General features: G+C 36.5%; 1 protein-coding gene across 1 annotated transcript; it reads right to left on the reverse strand.

Annotated features, from left to right (window-relative positions):
- Positions 1–1,256: 1,256 nt before the first annotated feature.
- Positions 1,257–19,319, reverse strand: LOC139317938 (mast cell carboxypeptidase A-like). Its single transcript, XM_070945118.1, has 11 exons — positions 19,252–19,319; positions 19,081–19,156; positions 14,020–14,144; positions 13,100–13,196; positions 11,954–12,055; positions 10,621–10,722; positions 9,850–9,960; positions 5,869–5,959; positions 4,008–4,210; positions 3,098–3,182; positions 1,257–1,444 (listed from the first exon to the last, which is right to left on the reverse strand). Exons 1-11 carry the CDS (start codon positions 19,317–19,319, stop codon positions 1,257–1,259), a joined length of 1,248 nt encoding a protein of 415 aa, XP_070801219.1.
- Between the last annotated feature and the right edge of the window lie 427 nt (positions 19,320–19,746).

A 19,746-nucleotide genomic window follows, 5' to 3' on the forward strand; every position in this document is an offset into this window, starting at 1 on the left:
TCCAACCCCCTGCCCAAGCAGGAGACTCTACACCATTTCCCACAAATGACAGTCAATCTCTTCTTTAAAGCCTCCAGTGATGAAGCTCTCACAACTTCCGAAGGAAAGCTGTTCCATTGATTTATTGTTCTCACTGTCAGAAAATTTCTCCTTATTTTTAGGTTGAATATTAAGTGGCTTCTTCCACTTACATATTTTTCAGAGTATAAGATGCTCCGGACTGTAAGATGCACCTACCTTTTTTGGTGAGGAAAACAAGAAAAAGAAATTTGCCTCTGCCTCCGCCTCCCAGCAATTTTGCCTCGTTGCAGCAAACAGCAAACAGCCTGCTTTATTTTCGTTTTCGTTTTCAGCATAGTTTGATTAGCACAAGAAAAAAAATGTGTTCCCAGCAATTTACCTCCTTGCAGCAAGCAGCAGAGGCCCATGTAGCAATAGGCAATGGCAATCCCTGCAGCATGAAACCGCTGAGAGTCAGGAGACTGATGTAATTGGCAATCAACTTGTGCTAATTAGGCTGTGCTGAAGCTGAAATGGTCTATTTTTTCTTGCTGCTTGCTACAAGGAGGTAAATTGCTGGGAGGCAGAGGCCAAAGGGTGGGGGCCAATGGGTGGGCGGGGCTACATTCGGTGTATAAGATGCACCCAAATTTTCACCCCCTTTTAGGGGGGGAAAGGTGCATCTTATACTCCAAAAAATACGGTAATATCCACTTAATCTAAGGGACGCACAAGATATCAAAATATTATTTGGTTGTGTGCATCTTACAAAAATTACACTATAGCCTCCCTTCATTTTGATTTCTAATGAGGGACTGGATGTTCCATTTGACTTTCATTCAAAACAATCATAAAAACAAAACAAAATCCCTTTACGTTTGTATTTAATTCTAAGAAAATATATACCATACGTCATTTAATTCAAGTTGTCTTAACTGGTACATCTTTCAGTAACCAAAACTATACAATTCCCTTAATTAAGAATTTGTACAGTTATTGAAGATAAATATAAATACCGCTCTTTTCTGGAATGCCTATCTGCTGTCTCATAATTAGAAAGAAGTTTGCAAGAAGAATATTTATGAAATTATATTTTATGCTTGAAACTGAAGAAGCTGAAATGCCTTCTTTTGCATTGACTTGGGACCACAGATCCCAAAAGAGCTTTCAAACTCAAAACAAATATTTTTCATGTAATAAATGATAATTTATTACTTTCCAAACATCTATAATGCATCCAAAAGAGTTAGTACAAATTATAAAGTCTTGTTGAGGATGTAACTGGCGATTAACTTGACTGCTAGCATTATCTCCTGGCAAGTTGGCTTGATCTGGGATTCAGGGAGAAGGAATCCATATTTGCCTTTATCACGAAGCTCAAAGGTGAAGGAATATTTGATTCCCTGGTTGAATACCCAGTCATCGGAACAACCAGAGGAAAGATCTGTAAAGCAAGACACAACAAATGGAATGATAGGAAACATAGCAGGGGAAAAAGAGAAAGAAAAACAAAACAATAAACGTGAAGGTAAGATACTGATGTTTGAATAATTTTAAGAGGACGAGATTGTTGTTCATTTGTGGAGGCCATGAGGAAAGTCAAATGTTTAAGATCAGTTACTTCCATTTTAAAAATAGGATCAGGAATCATAAATTATGAAAGCCCTCTCAGAACTTGGAAAGCTGCTGCCAGTAATAAAAATTGAGGTAGATGGAAAAACAGTTTATATAGGATGCTATAGGAATTCTATGGAGCTGTGGTGGCACAGTGGTTAGAATGAAGTATTGCAGGCTAATTCTGCCTACTGCCAGTAGTTCAATCCTGACCAGCTCAAGGTTGACTCATCCTTCCATTCTTCCGAGGTGGGTAAAATGAGGACCCAGTTTGTTGGGGGCAATATGCTGACTCTGAAAACCATTTAGAGAGTGCTGTAAAGCACTATGAAGCAGTATATAAGTCTAATTACTAGACAATTGTTATGGCTCACTTGCCATAGTTTCTTTTCTAAAAGGAGAGAAACAAATAAACATTTCTGAAATCAGTAATGTGGGATTGATCTATTATTAATCTCTTAGAGATATCATCCATTTTCACTCATGGACTTTTATGCATTTACTGGCTATCTCCATTTTGATCCGCAACTGTTTTAGCCATCTTGATCTGTTTTTCCTCTCTCCATTCCCTATTTAGTGCCCTCACAAAAAAGTCAAAGATAAGCTCTTTTCAGGATACCTAAACCTTTGGATCTTCTTATTTGTCACTCTTTTGGTGGCTTCATTTGCACATAGTTACAAGAGAGATTGCATTGGGTTTATGAGAACATAAACCCAACAGCTCTTTGAAAAAATACATCTTCTATATTGTAGATGGTACAGTTTAGTGGTAGAATTCAAATTTTTTTACTACCAGTTCTATGGGCATGGCTTGGTGGGTGCGGCAGGGGAAGGATACTGCAAAATCTCCACTCCCTCCCCACTCCAGGGGAAGGATACTGCAAAATCTCCATTCCCACCCCACTCTGGGGCCAGCCAGAGGTGGTATTTGCTGGTTCTCCAAACTACTCAAAATTTCCGCTACTGGTCCTCCAGAACCTTTCAGAACCTGCTGAATAGTACCCATGGTACAGTTAGTCCTCAATAAATGACCATAACTGAGATTGGCAATTCCAATGCCAACATTGTAAAGTGAAAAATCATATGACCAATTTAAGATGGCAATTCTGGTTGTGGTTATTAAGTGAATTGTACACTGTCATTAAGCACAATGTCAAGTGACTGCAACTTAATGCAACTTGCAACTACTTGCCTTCTTCTCCATTCACTTTGCTTGTTGGAAGCTTGCAAATGGCAATCTTTGATTGCAGTGATGCTGTAATGGTAGCATCTTCAAGGACCGGCCATAAGATCCCTGCACTATTGTAACTTTAAATGGTTGCTGAAGAAATGATCATTAACCAAGGACTACCTGTATTTCCCACAAGTGCTACATCTCCATGCTACTATTTTTTCTTCTACTCAGGGGAAGAAAGCCCTATCACTATCCAGTGTGACTTATAAAGGATGTAATATGTCTTTTGACAATGTGTAAAATACATACAGATAGTAGATGCTGATGTTCCATACTTATACACTTTACCATACAAGCTGGCTATAGCGTTGACAGCTCTTTTTGCAAGTTCATTCTAGTATCAAACAAAGAAGAAACCAGCATCAATTGAAGCAAAATACATAGGTCTTAAAAGTAAGCTTCCTATATACTTTTTTGAGCCACAGAATCTAGAACACCTGGATGAATTTTGCTTACCTCAATTATGCTTCACTGAATTTTTCATCTTATTGATCTCATTTTTTTTCATTTCCATTGCTTATGAATTCAGCAAAAAAATTCACACAAATATTCACATGAATTGTTCTAATTTTAGCTTGTTCTAAAAGTGTGTAGTTCTAATGTTCCTAGTGTGCAATTTTTGTAAGAACATTTTGAATTATATCAAAATTCTGAGAAATGCAGATTTCATCATGCTTGGATATTCTGGATATATTTGGCAGGTCAGAAAGTGCCATATGTGATTAAAAATGGGCCTTTCTCACCTTTCCTACTCAAGCTGAAAGAGTGTTGATTCTTTTTTCCACATTGAGAGTCACACTTGGTTTTTGAGTAGGATTTTGGGATTAAACTCCTAGGACAAAGAAGTAAATTGGAGGCAGGGCAAAAATCAAACTTGATTTAATTTATTGATAGGTAATGCAAAGTATGTTCATATAATCAATTGCCATATATTTAGAAAATTCTCCTCTTTCATCACATTAAATTTAACAATTTGGTATTCATTTTTGGTGGGGATGACAAGCCAAATGAAGTCCTAGGTTTTCTGGATGTGAATTTCTTTGATAGATACACAAGATGGGATTCCATCTCAAAATTACTAAAGAATTATGTTGGTTGAGCACAAAGCAGAGTCAAATTAGAAATGTTGGGAAATATGACAACTGTAATGCCTTCGTACCAATTCATTATAATTTGCTGTCTTCTCATAAGTATAACCAAAAGGGAACAATATCATCTGAGAGTAGGAATGCATGGTGAGGTAGCCCTTGATTGAAGAAAGATGGCTACGGATGAATGAGGCAACTGCTTTAGTTTCTGGTTCAGATTCTGGTGCAAATCCACAATATGTTTCTTCACAGGGATTTCTGGAAGAATCAGCAGCTGTCGGTGGAAAGAACACTTTGATTTTATTACACAGTTAAATTGACTCTGGCTACCATAGAGATTACTAATAAAGGTTTACAGATTAACAGAGTTGGAAGGGACCTTGTAGGTCATCTAGTCCAACTCCCCGCCCAAGCAGGAGACCCTACACCATTTCTGACAAATGGTAGTCCAAACTCTTCTTGAAAGTCTCAAGTGATGAAGCTTCCACAACTTCCTAAGGCAAGCTGTTCCATTGATTGATTGTTCCCACTGTCAGAAATTTTCTCCTTATTAATTCGAGGTTGAATCTCTCCTTGTTCAGTTTCCATCCATTGTTCCTTTTCTGGCTTACAGGTGCTTTGGAAAATAGTTTGACCCCTTCCTCTCTGTGGCAGCCCCTCAAATATTGGAACACTGCTATCATGTCTCCCCTGGTTCTTCTCTTCACTAGACTAGCCATGCCCAGTTCATGTAACCGTTCTTTATATGTTTTAGTCTCCAGTCCCCTAATCATCCTGGTTGCTCTTCTCTGAACTTTTTCTAGAGTCTCAACATCTTTTTTTAACAAAGCATTTAACCTATAGCAGTGAAAGACTTTTTAAAAATTGCAGAGAAATAGCTTGTACAGTATAAAACTAAAATACTATCTTGATCAGCCAGAAAAGATTTAAAACACACTTAAACACATACGATAAAAGCATGAAAAAAATGAAGAAAAGAAAGGGTTTATTTCCTTTTAATTGGAAGTGGGAGCACTACAATTTTGAGGGCAAGTTACGTCACTAAGTTTTGGTGACAAATTGCAATAGGATTCTAGGAAGTGTACAATGTTACCTTACCTCCTTTAGATAAATAAATTAAAATGGAAGAATAACAGTCTAGAGTTTTGTATTTCTCACAGTAGTCAAGAAATGAGTGTCAACACTGATTCGATGTATGGTACAATGGTAACCAATATTAAAACAGTTTCCTCCATAGTTTAGGACTTGGTATGGAGGTCAGAACAGTTATAGGCATTTGAGTTACATAGGAAAACAGAAAGTATGAAATTTTATAATACATTTTATTTTCCCCAAAGCTTCTAAATTCTTAATGGAGGATCTCTTATACTTGAGATAGAGTCATTTCTATCTGCATAAAAATAAACTTTCTCCAGCATCTTTTTTAAATGATATTAGTCAGTAAGCTTATTTTTCCTATAAAGCCCAGGTCTAAAATTCTACCATAATCCTAATCCTTTCCAGTGTTGTATTATAACTTGTCTTACTCTTATTAAGAGCAAAGAGTTAATGTTTTACTGTTTACAATTTATTCTCCACACTAAATATAGTTTCACTTCTAGTATTTCCTTAAAATGGTGCTTTTGTTATCAGTCCTGTTTGAAGAATTGTATCCAAAATGTATGTACTGCTTTATAAGAATAACAAAAATAAAGGCCTGTTCTTTTATCTCCAACATGAAATTGATGAAAATACAACTTTGGTGATAATAAAAATGAAATATTTACTCAATCTTAGTTCCTAAGTTCATTAAACATGCTATTTTCAATTCAACTTTTTTTGATTTGCTCTAAAGGTCTAGTGGCAATCTAAGTAATTTTACTGAAACACCATCTGGATTAGTCATATGGAAAATAAAATGTAGATGTACATAATGTTATAAAGGCTACTTACTACTCCATGCAACATCAAAGTTCCTATTGATGTCAACACCAATGCAGTTACTCTGGGATGCATTAGAACGATTCTTTCTCCAGAAACGATTCTGTTGGACAAAAATCATTTAGGGACTTCAATCTGACCCATATATATTTCTATATGTTTTCTCTTTGTTTATACTAATATAAGTGGAATGCACTAATTGTCTGTAGAAAGGCAATGCAATGAAAAGCAGGACAGTGTGTTGAGTGAGCTTTGTTTGCTAGCCTGATTCCGCTGGTTAGCTGCTAACTCTTTGCTATGCAGTTCAGATAAAAAGTTTGTTCAAGTGCTCTGTAAAAGAATGCAGAGAAGAAGAGAAGTATCCTCAGATCCATTAGACAAATGTCCCTAATGAAGACTTTATAAATAGAAAAAGGTCCATCTAAGCTTTGGTTCTGTCAAGTTTCCCTGATTAAACTGATCTTTAACACTTCACAGCTTATCTTGACTTTTGGCCTTAACCTGGTAGAAATTTCAAAGGCATGGTTTGACTAGATTAAAATGTACAGTATTTCAAACCTAGAACTAGGCATATAGAACAACAGATTTCCTACTACATTAGGAAAAAATCAGGAGCTTTAAATCCAAGAATGCCTTATTTTTGTCCTTCTGAATTAATTGCTTCTTGATGCAGTTCTTGGCGGCCTTAAATCTGTCTGGTTTTTGCCTTAGCAGGATCTAATCTTATAAGATTGGTATCTAAAATGGTTAGATATGCTTCAATCATGGCAGTAAAACTAATTCATTAGTTTTCTCAATCATGGTTTATCCACACATATCCATTCAGCAGGTCATTGGTCTTACTAAGCACCCAACCCCTGCTTCACTACTAATATTATATTGATAGAAACGTTCTGTGGCTTAGTAACTGTAACCACATTCAGTGAAATCTAACTGCATTTAGATTTGTCCAACTGTAAATTCTTTGCAGTCTTTTCTCATTAGTGCTAGGATATTAAAGAGACCAAGACCCAAGCAACAGCCTCCCTAACGCCAACCTTCAGACTTCTTTTTAAGAATCCTGTAAAAGTGTCTTTGTGTGTGTGTGTGTGTGTGTGTGTGTGTGTGTGTGCATGTGTGTGTGTGCGTGCGCAGGCTGCATATAACAAAACCACTAAAATCAAATGTAAAAACCAGCTAAACCAGTTAAATCACAAACATAAGGAAAACAAGTTTGTGAAGGATTAATTTTATGATGTCATACATGGTGCAAACCAGGGGTGAAATGCTCCCGGTTCGGACTGGATCGCCCGATCCGGTAGCGATGGTGGTGGGTGGTTCAGAGAACCGGTAGCAAAAATCCTGCAACCCTCCCCATGCCCAGCTGAGCTGCACGATCATCAGAGGCTTTTTTTTTTTTTTTACTTTTAAAAGCATTTTTTCTACAACCTCTTCCAACAAAAAAAATGATCCTCTGAGGATCGCATGGCTCATCTGGGATTGTCAGAGGCTTTTCAAAGCATTTTTTCCTGCAACCTTTTGGCTGAAGAGGTGGTAAAAAAAATGCTTTGAAAAGTCTCTGATGATCCCAGCTGAGTTGCCTGATCGTCAGAGAGGCATTTTTTAAAAAGCATCTCTGACGATCCCAGCTAAGTTGCCTGATCAGCAGAGGCTTTTCAAAGCATTAGAAAAAATGCTTTGAAAAGTGGAAAAAAAAAAAAAGTTGGCCACACCCCCCAGTCACATTACCCCCCCCAAGCCACGCCCACAGAACCAGAAGTAACAAATTTTACATTGCACTCCTGGTGCAAACAATGCCTGGGTTCTTTGCTCTCAAGGAATCTCCAGGCCTGATAAAAAAAGCCATGTTTTGGGAACTGTGCAAAAGGCCACAACGACTGAGGCTAATCTCACTTTAGGAGGGATAATGTTCTAGAGAGCAGGCGCCTAACTGAAGAGGCTCATCTCCGGTCAACTCTTCAATGGATGGAACCTGCAACATGCCTCTCCTGCTGAACCTGATGGGATGGGTAGAAATAACTGGGGAAAGGTAGGTGGTCCTTCAGATAACCTGGCCCCATGCCTTGTAGGGCTTTAAAGGTCAAAACCAGCATCTTGAAAAGCAAACTAGCAACCAACGCAGTTTATGGAGCAGATATGTGTCCTTTTAGAAACACCCATAACTGCTCATGTTGCCACATACAACTTTTCTTTTTCTCCAGTCTCTTTGATTTTGGCTAGAAGCTGGTTGAATTAATTAGATCTGAAGTAAATATATATAATTTAAAAGAGATATTGAACTAAGATGAATCTGGTGGCTTGGAGTTATGTTACAGTTTTATGAAATGATAGATAGATAGATAGATAGATAGATAGATAGATAGATATAGATAGATAGATAGATAGATAGATAGATAGATAGATAGATAGAAAGAAATAGATAAACAGTAGATGGATATAGATCAATATTACTGTATTGCTAATAATTTTGATCTACATATTACATATCTTTGGTTATGCTTGTCTGTGCCTTGTAGTATAAATATTTGCAATCATTTCTGCTTTCTATTATTGTATTTTTCGGAGTATAAGACTCACCTTTTTCCCCCAAAAAAGAGGGTGAAAATCTGGGGGAATCTTATACGCTGAATGTAGCCCTGCCCAGCTTTTCAAACGGAGATTTCAGAGGCTAAAAAAAGCATCAGAAATGAAGCTTTAGAAAAGAAGCCCCCAAACAGAGCTTCAGAGGCTTTTTTTCCTGAAGTTCTGTTTCAGAGGCTTTCAGAGGCAAGAAAATTTTTTTTTTTCTGAAACAGAGTTTCAGAAGTTTCAGAGGCAGAAAAAAAAGCAAAAAAAAAAAAAAAAAAAAGCAAGGCACAGAGTTCACAATCAAGGAATCTGTTGCTAAAATTCACCTCTGGGAACAGCTGATTGGGGGTATTCCCGGAGGCCGATCCATCCCGGAGGCTGAGCTTTTTTCTTATTTTCCTCCCCAAAAACTGAGGTGTATCTTATACTCCAGTGTATTTTATACTCCGAAAAATATGATAATTTTGTTTTGTTGTCTTCAATAGCTATTTTCATTCTTATCAGCAAGTGTAAGATGACACATGAAGTGGGATTGGATAAAGACTAAAAGTAGTTTACAAAAATGAATGATTTGGATTAGTTATAATTAACTTTTTCCAACTCATTTTAGTGGGCTGTTCTACTTTTGACCAAATGAATACACTGAATACATTTTTTAGTATGCAAAATTTCTATTGTATTCAGAACTGAAATATCATCAAGTGATGTTCATTTCATAATGGCAGAAAATTCTGCATTTCATAGTTAAAGTGGTCTTTAAGATGATAAAATAGGGATGAGGATCCTATGAAGCTCTGGGATCACAGCAGGGGTGAAATCCAACAGGTTCTGGAGAACCGGCAGTGGCAATTTTGAGCATTTTGGAGAATTGGCAAATACTACCTCTAGCTGGCCCCAGAGTGGGGTGAGAATGGAGATTTTGCAATATCCTTCCCCCAGGAGTGGTGAAGGAATGGGGATTTTGCAGTATCCTTCCCCTGGAGAGGGATTGGAATGGAGATTTTGCAGTATCCTCCCCTTACCACACCCATCAAGCCACACCATGCCCACCAAACCATGCCCACAGAACCTGTAGTAAAAAAATTTGGAGTTCACCACTGGGTCACAGATCCCTATTTTCCCGTATATGACACAAAGCTGGCTATCTATTGATCTAGATGCATTAAAAATGTGCGAGAAGGCCAGCAGGATTTAAAATCTAACAGATTATCAACAACCCCCACCCCCCCAAAGCTTTGTGAAATTATGGATTATCATCTTTTGAAACAACCGGCAAAGAGAGAGGAGTTCTGATATATGCTTTTTTGCCTCTCAAAATAAAAGTTGATCTTTAACTGATGGTATTGGAATGCTTGGTTCAAGGAGCATAGGAACATGTCTTAGGTGCTAGACAGAGATTATGTTGTTAAAAAGTATGAACAATACCTGAGTCCAGCTCCAGACATAGCCATCTATATTGACTATAGGAACAATGTAGAAATTCATGTTATCCAATATGTACGTCATGTCTCTGTCTTTTCCATAGGTGCTGATGGCCTGATAATTTAGAAAACATAATTTTTTAAGAAAAAAATATTTTTTTCTGTGATTCTATGTACAAAAAAAAAGTATATCTAAAATTGCAGTATTCTTCATCATACTTTATACATTACAGAATCTATTTACCATATTAATCATGATGGACTTTTTTGAGAATACATAAATGAGATTCACATTTCTGTTCATTTAGTGGGATTCAAGGGTTTAGATCTTGGGAGTTATAGAACATGCAGAGATCAACAGATCAAAGATCAAAGCCTAGGGATTAAGGCACCAGGCAAGAAAGCAAGAGATCGTGAGTTTAAATCCCACCTTAGCCATTAAAGTCAGTTGGGTGACTTTGGGCCAGCCACTCTCTCTTGGCCCAACTACTTCACAGGGTTGTTGTTGTGGGGAAAATAGGAGGAGGAAAAAGCGTTAGGTATGTTTGCTCCTTTGAGTTATGATAAAAATAATAAAGGTGGGATATAATTGATCTATCTATCTATCTATCTATCTATCTATCTATCTATCTATCTATCATCAACTAACTAACTAACTAAAATTGTGAATGAGTAAGAACTTCCAGGGATACTAAAAGTTGTTTCAACACATTTGGAGCAGGGGAAGGCTACTCTTAACAAACTTTAAGACAAAAAAAAAACCTTGTTAATTAACCTCTTTCACAAACCACTGACAAAAGGCAGGAGAAATCCACTCTCGTGCGTGAACACCACAATCCATGAAGATGGCCTTTCCTTCTCCACTTTTATTTCCGATCTGCTTTGAAAACATTTTTCCAAAATAAAAAAAAGGTTTTTAAGAACGTACACTTCAATGTATTTAAATGGCTTTGCTAATAAGAAAAAAAAATAGTTTCTAAGAGTTTCATTCTAATTCTCGTATGAAAAAACATACATGCAAGTCATTTTTTTTGCTGTTGTTTTCTCATTGAAAGAGCAGGATGACTCTATTATTGCGTTGCCATGTCATGCTTATTATATTGAGCAAAATGACACAATAAGCCAAAGATGCACAACCTTAAGCCCCAGGGCAGCTATGATCTTGAAAGATCTCCAGAAATTACTGCTCACTTGTAATGTTCAATGTGATGGAAGCAGAATGTTTTTATATATGTGGAAGTAATTGTATTATATATATTTAATTAATTTCAATTTTATGTGTTGTAAATGAAATGAAAGAAAATATAATTTTTGTCATTCTGACCCCATCTGTTACGTAAAATATAATGAGGTATGGAGTATTTTATTGGTCCTCTGTTCAGAAAAAAGTAATATTCTTGCGTACTTGACCATAAACCAACTATGATTTATTAATCAGATGGCTGGACTAGTGGAATACAGTACTAAACTAAAACTGAACAAACTGCATGGTTGCTTAGCATGATACATAACTTCATCTTGTGGAGAGCTGGCAGAAGAACTCAGATTGAATCAATTACGCTTACTAATACAAATAAATAGAATAACAGAGTTGGAAGGAACCTTGGAGATCTTCTAGTCCAATCCCTTGCTTAGGCAGGAAACCCTACATTAGATTCAATGTCTTTAGAGAGGGGCATTTTGTTATTTCTCATGTAATAACAGTTAAAGCTTTGGTGCAAGTCATATCAAAGATTCTATGTAAGTTTTCAGAGAAAACTCTGTAATGTTTTCACACCATGGAAGGATACCCACTTCCTTCTTTCTGGTTAATTTTCTTTGTCTTTGTCTTTGTCTGGCTATTATGTCTCATTAAATGCAAATAATTTTCCTGCATTTGGGATCTTCTGCTAGAAGATCCCAAATGCATTTATATAAGATCAATGTAACTTTGAGATATTTGCTGTTGGCTCTTCTGAATGCAACAGACCAGTGACTCACTGTAATCTGCTAGCTTTAGAAGTAATGAAATAATTGTTTGAATCCTCTCCAGATATGGGTGGTGAATTTGGGAGGGTGAGTTTTTCAACACAATTTCTTTGCCTATTTTCCTGAAAAGGTTTTAATACCTGAAGAAGGAAGATGGGTCGATTTTCAAATGTCTTTCCAATCTGGATACGGGAAACCAATGTTGAGTTGCTTTTTGCAATTCTGGCAGTCCAATCAGAAATCTGGGTTTAAAAAAAAAACGGATGCTGGAAAAGCATCTGATGAAATGACCTGCAGCCCATGAAATTAAATGAATTTTTTTTTAGTTGGACAATGTGCTGGCTGGAGAATTCTGAGAGTTTAAGTCCTCACAGACTAAAGTTGCCAAGTTTGTAAAACACTGCTTTAGATGAAGCTTCTGGTAAATGCAGTAGAAGAATAGAATCTGTAAACATAGTGACAAATCTTTGAAGAAAAATGGCCAATGGAATAATATTCTTAGAGGGTGATTTCTACAATTCACGTAGTTGTGGCTGAAGCTTAATCCTTGCATGAAATGAGCCAAGTACTAAAAAGATACATGTCCAATCCTGTGTGAAAAAAATTTGCATACATTTTTGATAGACTCCTTAGGTAATAGTCTAAACTAGGCCCAGTTTTAGCCACCAACTGCATTCATCATGCTTCAGAGAATGAAGTGCATGTACACCCAAGTGGCAAACTCAAATAAAATTACAAATAAGTACAAATGGTCCAATCTCTTTCTCTCTTTTTTTAGTATATGGTGTACATATCAAGGGAAGTCTACAATGCTTTTTATCACAGAGTAATACTGGCAGCCTAAAATTGCTAGTTCATTTTGTTCATGCATGTGCGCTACCCACTGTATGCCACAGAGGGTGAACTAGCTTTGTACCAACTGGCTAACAGCGTTTGAGGGATGTCAGGTGATCTATGTTTTCTTCCGCCAACCTCAGAAAAATCTAGGCAGGTCCGGCACCTTCATGGAACACTGCTAGATTTTCCCACTGAAGTGGTACCTATTTATCTATTTGCATCTATACTTTTGAACTGCTAGGTGGGCAGGAGCTAGGGACAAATGATAGGAACTCACTCCGCCATGTGGTGTCATGGGTAAAACTGCTGGAATGCTGACCATCTCTGGCTGACAAATCCAGTGTCATTAAGCTTTGCATCACCACACCCCCTTCCCAGTGTCTCTGGTAATTTGGGATTCTTTCTGCTGAAGAATGCTTCCTTTGTAGAATGTCCTATAAATTTTGTACCTTGTCCCATTCATTATATTTTTCATAGCTGTGTCCATCGTTCTTGTCACCATCAAGCTGCTTTTTAATGTCTTCTTGTAGGTTGTCAAATACTATTCTACACAAGAAAAAAAATATATCAGAAAATTATACTCTGCCTGAGCTCATTTTATTTCTGCATTTTAGAAGCCACTTGGACTCCAGAATGACTTTGAGCAGCTTACATCAAGTTAAAACAATAAAGAAAACAATGCAGAACAGCAAGAAATATCCTGCATTTAGTCAAATCCACACCAACAAAAATGTCATCTACAGACTTTGATTTATATTTATATAAATACTGTATATTTATTTATTTATTTATTTATTTATTTATTTATTTATTTATTTATACTTACTTATATAAGTATATTTATTTAAACATACATTAATTATTCAATGCATATTGCATGCAGATTTTGTACAACTTTCATATCATGGCACCCAGCCAACTTAAATCTGATCCTCAAATTGGCAATAGGCTTAGATGTGACAAACCTGTTTCATTGCTTTCAGTGGTATTTGAAACATTCGTATTTGTTAGAGTAGGCCAGATAATTTGTTTAAAAAAGAAGCCACACTTCTTTTCAGATATCTTTCAAATTGACTTTACAGGGAATTTTGCATGTTGGTCCTGCAGCCATACTCTATCTGTGAATGAGCTTTTGTGAAAGCACAATCCAGGAGAATTGCTTTTTTTCCCAGCAAGGATGCTATAGTGAACAAGAGCAATTTATCATTCTTATCCAAGAATACTATTTTCTAATAAGAGAGAATTAATTAATTGAAATACATTGATTCATAATTTTATATTACATAGACATATCCCGGGAGTGTGGAATCTCTACGCAATTTCAAAAGTGCATAGTCACAGGTCTGAAAAATAGAGAAGTTTAACTTACTGATAAGGTATGCCATTCTGTTTCAAGACTCTCTCAACAGTATTACTCTGTGCAGCACTGACATGGAAATCTACTTCCATCTGTTTGACTATATGCAGTGCCGAATCTGGGTACCAAAAATCAACCTGCCCAGAAAGAAATGCACAAAGAGTTGTGATTGAATGAAAATGAAAGTTATATCCCCAAATCTGCTGCTGTTCAACCTCTTGGGAAATTTATTTCTCCTCAGTTTTATTTCTGAGAGGAGAACTAAGTTCAGTTTTGGGCAAAGACTTCGAAATACTAATTGTTGATTGGTATAATTTGGGAATTTGGGAAAATAATTCATCTGTTAAATAAGGTAAGTTTTTATCTGATATGGAGACAGTGAAGACAAAAACAAGTTCATATGTAATGTAGTTGAATGCTTTGTGAAGACAGAAAGTAAATCTATTTCTGATCAATGGATTATGTGCCATAAAGTCATTTTTGACTCTAAACGACCACATACCAATCAATTTTAGCTTTATTTAAATACATTGTGTCCTGTTTCAGCCTCTGTTACAACAGCAGAAAAACTCAATTATATGCTAATATATATTTAAAATATAAGCTTTTTGTAATATTAAAAAGATTCTGAAAGCCATATGTTTGGAAACTGAAAACTGAAGCAATTCATTCTGATCTATTATTCCCTGAATTGGGAATCAGACTGAATCACTTAAAAATATAGATTGAATAAAATATATATACATTCCTAGCAAATAATAATATAGTGATAGTAAGCCTGGACAAATTTCAGGCTACCTTTTCTCTTCTTGAGTGCAATTATGAGAAAGAAACTGAAAGTTTTCATTTCTTGTTTTATTCTCATTGTGTTTTGGTTTTGCGTTTAAATAATGTAAATAATGTTTTAATTAAACAATCAAAAATTAAACTATGACTTGCAATCATTGTTCCTACTACTATGCTAGATTTGGGATATCTTTTCATAGTAAAGTTAGCTGAAAACTATTTGGATTCATATTTTTAACGTTAACATGTTAGAGCTCAAAATAGGCAGGACCAGAGCTGAAAGTGGGCAGAGTTTCAAAAAAGACATTTCCATCCTAGCATTCTCTTTCCCCCCACAGGGTGAGAGGCAACAGCTGCTGGAATATACAACAATTATGGTGGAAGTCCCATGAACTAGCAAAGCCACCAGATGACAATATTATTCCAGAAATGTAGATGAAACAGAACAGTTTTTTTTTTGGGGTGGGGGAGCAGGGACCCTACTTCTTCTATGCTTGGTTGTGTATTTATCAGGACCCTGTTGTGCTGACAAAGTTGCCTTTACCAAGGAAATGTTTTTTAAACCTTGCTGTTTGAATCCTTTATTATCTGCTGTGCAATCAGCCCACTAATTTATTTATTTAGTGTATGACATATCCTACATGGATTAACAATACAAGTTAACATTTCATCTAGTAAAACACAATAAAATATAAATGTTAAAAAGATCTATGTTCAAATACCAATCTCTAGGCCAGTGGTGGCGAACCTTTTACTTACCGAGTGCCAAACAAGAACATGCTTCATGCGCTGCACGCACTTGCATACCATCCGTGGTAATGCATGGCTCCTCCCCATGTGCTGCATACGCAACCGCACCATCTGTGCATGCGCACAGCTTTCACTCATGCACACTAGTGTGCGCTGCATGCACAATCTCACCATATGCTCATGGGCGCAGCTTTCATGCACGCAATGCATGCGTGCAAATGCTGTCTGCGCATGTGCGCACTGCACACCAGTCATCTTGCACACATGCGCAAACACACACACCTGCACAGGAGAGCTCCGAAGACCAGCTGGGTCCCCTGAATTGCGTGCATGCGCACCAAAGGCCTAAACACTAGCTGGGGCGCCCACGCATGTGCAGCCTCAGGTGAGCTTTGCAACGGCTCGTGTGCCCAGAAAAATGGCTCTGTGTGCCACTTCCGGCATGCGTGCCATAGGTTCGCCAATAATGGCTCTAGGTCATCTAACACAGTAGTGGATTCCACTTACCTTCGCTACCGGTTCGGAATTGGGAGCGCGTGCGTGTGCGTGCTCGCTTTGCTAGCATGTGGCATTTCTGTGCATGCTCAGAACCTTCTGTGCATGTGCAGAGCGTCCGTGATGACATCCGGGAGGGTGGGCGGCACCTCTTGCTTCTGCCACTACTGGTTTGCCCAAACTGGGGCGAACCGTTAGAAACCCACCACTGATCTAACCATTGAAACGCAGCATTGTTTATATTTAAAAAATAAAACACTGGACTGGCATATACTCTCAGCTTCCATACGGTCATGTTCTGATTTACATATGGGATCCTGTACTCACACTGAGGAGAGGCTGCTATGCCCCATTTATACAGAGATTCCTGGCAGATGACATGTGAGGTGCAATCCTATTCATGATTGTCCATTGCTGATGTGACATCTTTTTTTGTGGGGTCATTTATATGTCTTCCTATGTTGGCTTTCCATTGGGAATCGATGTTAAAGTTGTTGGGCAAATGTTGTGGCCCACTGAACAATAGTTTGGAAAGAATCTGAGTGTCTGGACTAAAATGCCTAAGGATCCCATTGGATCCATGGCAGATTTCATGGAAGGCCAGTGGGTAGGTGTTGGCATGGAGCTCCAAAGTGGTCTTGTTATGTTGATAGACAGGACTGTCCTTTTCTGTAGTTTTATTTTCATTCTACTGCACATTTATCATGATGGAAAGCTAAAAATCAGTACTGTTAAAGACTTCTGGGGCCCATAACATGGTTTACAGCAATAAGCAGCTTCAAGATTGCAGCTTATTCAGTCCTTCTGTAAATCAGCTCAGAATCCTAATGACAATTAATTATTAAATTAAGCCAGGAAGAGAACTTTCCAAACAGTCTTATCCTTTTGTGTATTTCTTGGAAGGCAACTTAGTTTTAAGAATGCATTCTATCGTCAAGTTCTGCCACGGATTTGGCCTTTCGTAATGGAAAGGCAGAGGGAATCCTTATGGTATTAGATTAATAACGTAATTAGCAGTGTAATTCAATTGGAATGATAGAGTTGGACTCTGGCTATTCTTATTTGGTTCTCATTTGACATTGCATGTTAAAGACCTTGACTTGCAAGAGTTTTTTTTTTCTTTTTTAAATCCACATTACACATAGGCAATAAGGCAAGTCAAAGGAAAGTCCATGAAAATGTCAAGGCTTTTCATCGTGTTTATATTCTACTTATAAAGCATTCTTTGTCTAGAAGTAAAATCAGGGTTTACTGAGTTATGAAAAGAACGTGAAAATGGCTAAAGCCTGACGAATACCTATTTTTTTATTATATACACTATATTGCTTTTTAAGTTTCCCCCTTGTGATTTATAAAAGCCATATTAGGCTGAGAAGAGTTTCTGTATGTAAATGAAAATACAGTCCCAGAAGATGGTATTGTGTAGTCAATATTGTCTGGGCTTCGAAGTTAAATAGACTCAGGCCTATTTAGTACTTGGATGGGAGACCTCTTAGATGCCTAGGATTAGCAAATATTAAAGTAAGTAGTTATATAAGCTTTCTAAATAAATAAAAACATCCCAATAATGGAAAAGCACATTTGTACTGGTGCAAAAAACAAAACAAAACAACACGAACTGCACATCCATGAAATCACCAGGAATCCAACTAAACTTGAAAGAGACTTTAAGATAATGTGAATCTTTCAAATTGGCTTTTAATGCCATCCTGGCATGAATCTAATTCTCTTAAGTACTGTATAAGGAGAGAAAATAAACCCATAGGAAATAGTGAGGATATTTATATGGGCAATTGTTAATGTTTGCATCTTCATTCTTATACAGTAATTTCAGGTAGGCATCACAAGTATGTTTATGGATGCTTATTAAGAAAATAGGTGTTTCGTCACCCTTCACTACAATGCGATCTAATATCCATTATTTCTCTAATTTTAGAAATTAACTTACTTTTAAATTTCTGGGTCAGAATTTTTCTGTTGCATCATCTAGATGTTTGAAATTTTAAAATATATGATGAATGAAATCTTTGTTGCAGAAAAGAAAAAAATGTGCAAGTATAATAAGAAGATATTGCATACAGGCTTTGGAATACAGGACAGGTTTTTAATTGAGTTTACTAGGCATTTTTTTCTTTTTTTTTTCTTTATCCATTTTTTTTTCCAAACTTTGTTTCTTTTTTTCCAAACAGAAAAAAGCAAACATAGACAGGCAAAAAAAAAGTTCACAGAGCAAGATGTTACATTCCTCCATTCTCCCATATTGAAATAAAAAACAGTGAAGAAAGAAAAAAATAACATTGATATATTCTTTCTTCCACTGGCATCCCCACTAACCACAGTTTAAATATTTAAACCTTGTATTAAATATTAGTAACTGTTGAACTATAGCCCAGCTGTCTAAATCTGCCTTGTGATATATTGTATATTGGGGAGCCATTCCTGCTTTAATTAAGTTTTAATTGTGGATATACACTACCATTTTAACAATCCTTTATATATTAAAAAAATTGGAAGCATTCAACAGAGTCTATTTTCTTTTACAGTAGAGTAGAGTAGAGTAGAGTAGAGTAGAGTAGAGTAGAGTAGAGTAGAGTAGAATAGAATAGAATAGAATAGAATAGAATAGAACAGAATAGAATAGAATAGAATAGAATTCTTTATTGGCCAAGTGTGATTGGACACACAAGGAATTTGTCTTGGTGCATACGCTCTGAATGTACATAAAAGAAAAGATACATTCGACAAGAATCATAAGGTACAACACTTAATGGTAGTCATAGGAACAAATAAGCAATCAAATCATATTAGGAAACAGTCAATATAAATCTTAAGGATACTAGCAACAAGGTTACAGTCAAGCTTACAGGTTATTAGTCAAAGAATCTATACTGAATGTATATATCCAGGTTTCTGTAGATGCAAAAAGAACACACACACACATACTATGATAAATAGAAAATATTCATATATTTTTGAACAATCATGTATTTTACAAAATTCCTTAAAGGGGCACAAAGGATCTGAATTGCAAAATTTTCTCACCTTAATGAGGCTTGGCAAGGATTTCATGACGCTTACTTCCTTTTCATTTTGTGGTTTCACACGAAAAACCTTTGCACTTTAGAAGAGAAAGTCAAGCAATGAGCAGTATACCAAGGCATGGAAACAAACAAAAACCCCACAAGACTCTTTGATGATGTGAAAAGGCTGTACCTGTCAAATCGTAGAGCAGAAATGAAAACACAAGTAATGGTCATCATGTCCAGAGCCAACAGGGACATTATGGTCCTTTCTCTTTGCTGCCGTTCATCTCTGACATTTTTATTCTTCTGTTTGATGATCAGATAATATCCTCAAAGGATTTATTTGGATGATGTGAAGTTCTGCAGATATGTCTATATTTAGATTTCGTAGATTAAATTTACTATGGGTATTGGAATCTTTTATAATACTTATTAGCATCTTTAAAAAGTTCAGAAAATGACTATCACAGTGATGTACAATATTTGATAAATGAGAAAACATGTCCATGGACACGGAATGCATTTGTACTTGAGTATTTGTGTACTTGAGGGTACATGTCTGAGAACTCTCTTCTAGGTAGCCCCAATGCATCTAGAGGACCTCACAGTTTGGGAAAGACCTGGTTTCATTCTCATGTGCTTTTGAATATATTTAAGCACTCATTTGATTATACTTTTGCCTTTA

This window comes from Pituophis catenifer, unplaced genomic scaffold, assembly GCF_029215685.1.
Source record: "Pituophis catenifer annectens isolate HBS135680 unplaced genomic scaffold, rPitCat1.0.hap2 SCAF_6, whole genome shotgun sequence".
Lineage (NCBI taxonomy): Eukaryota > Metazoa > Chordata > Lepidosauria > Squamata > Colubridae > Pituophis > Pituophis catenifer.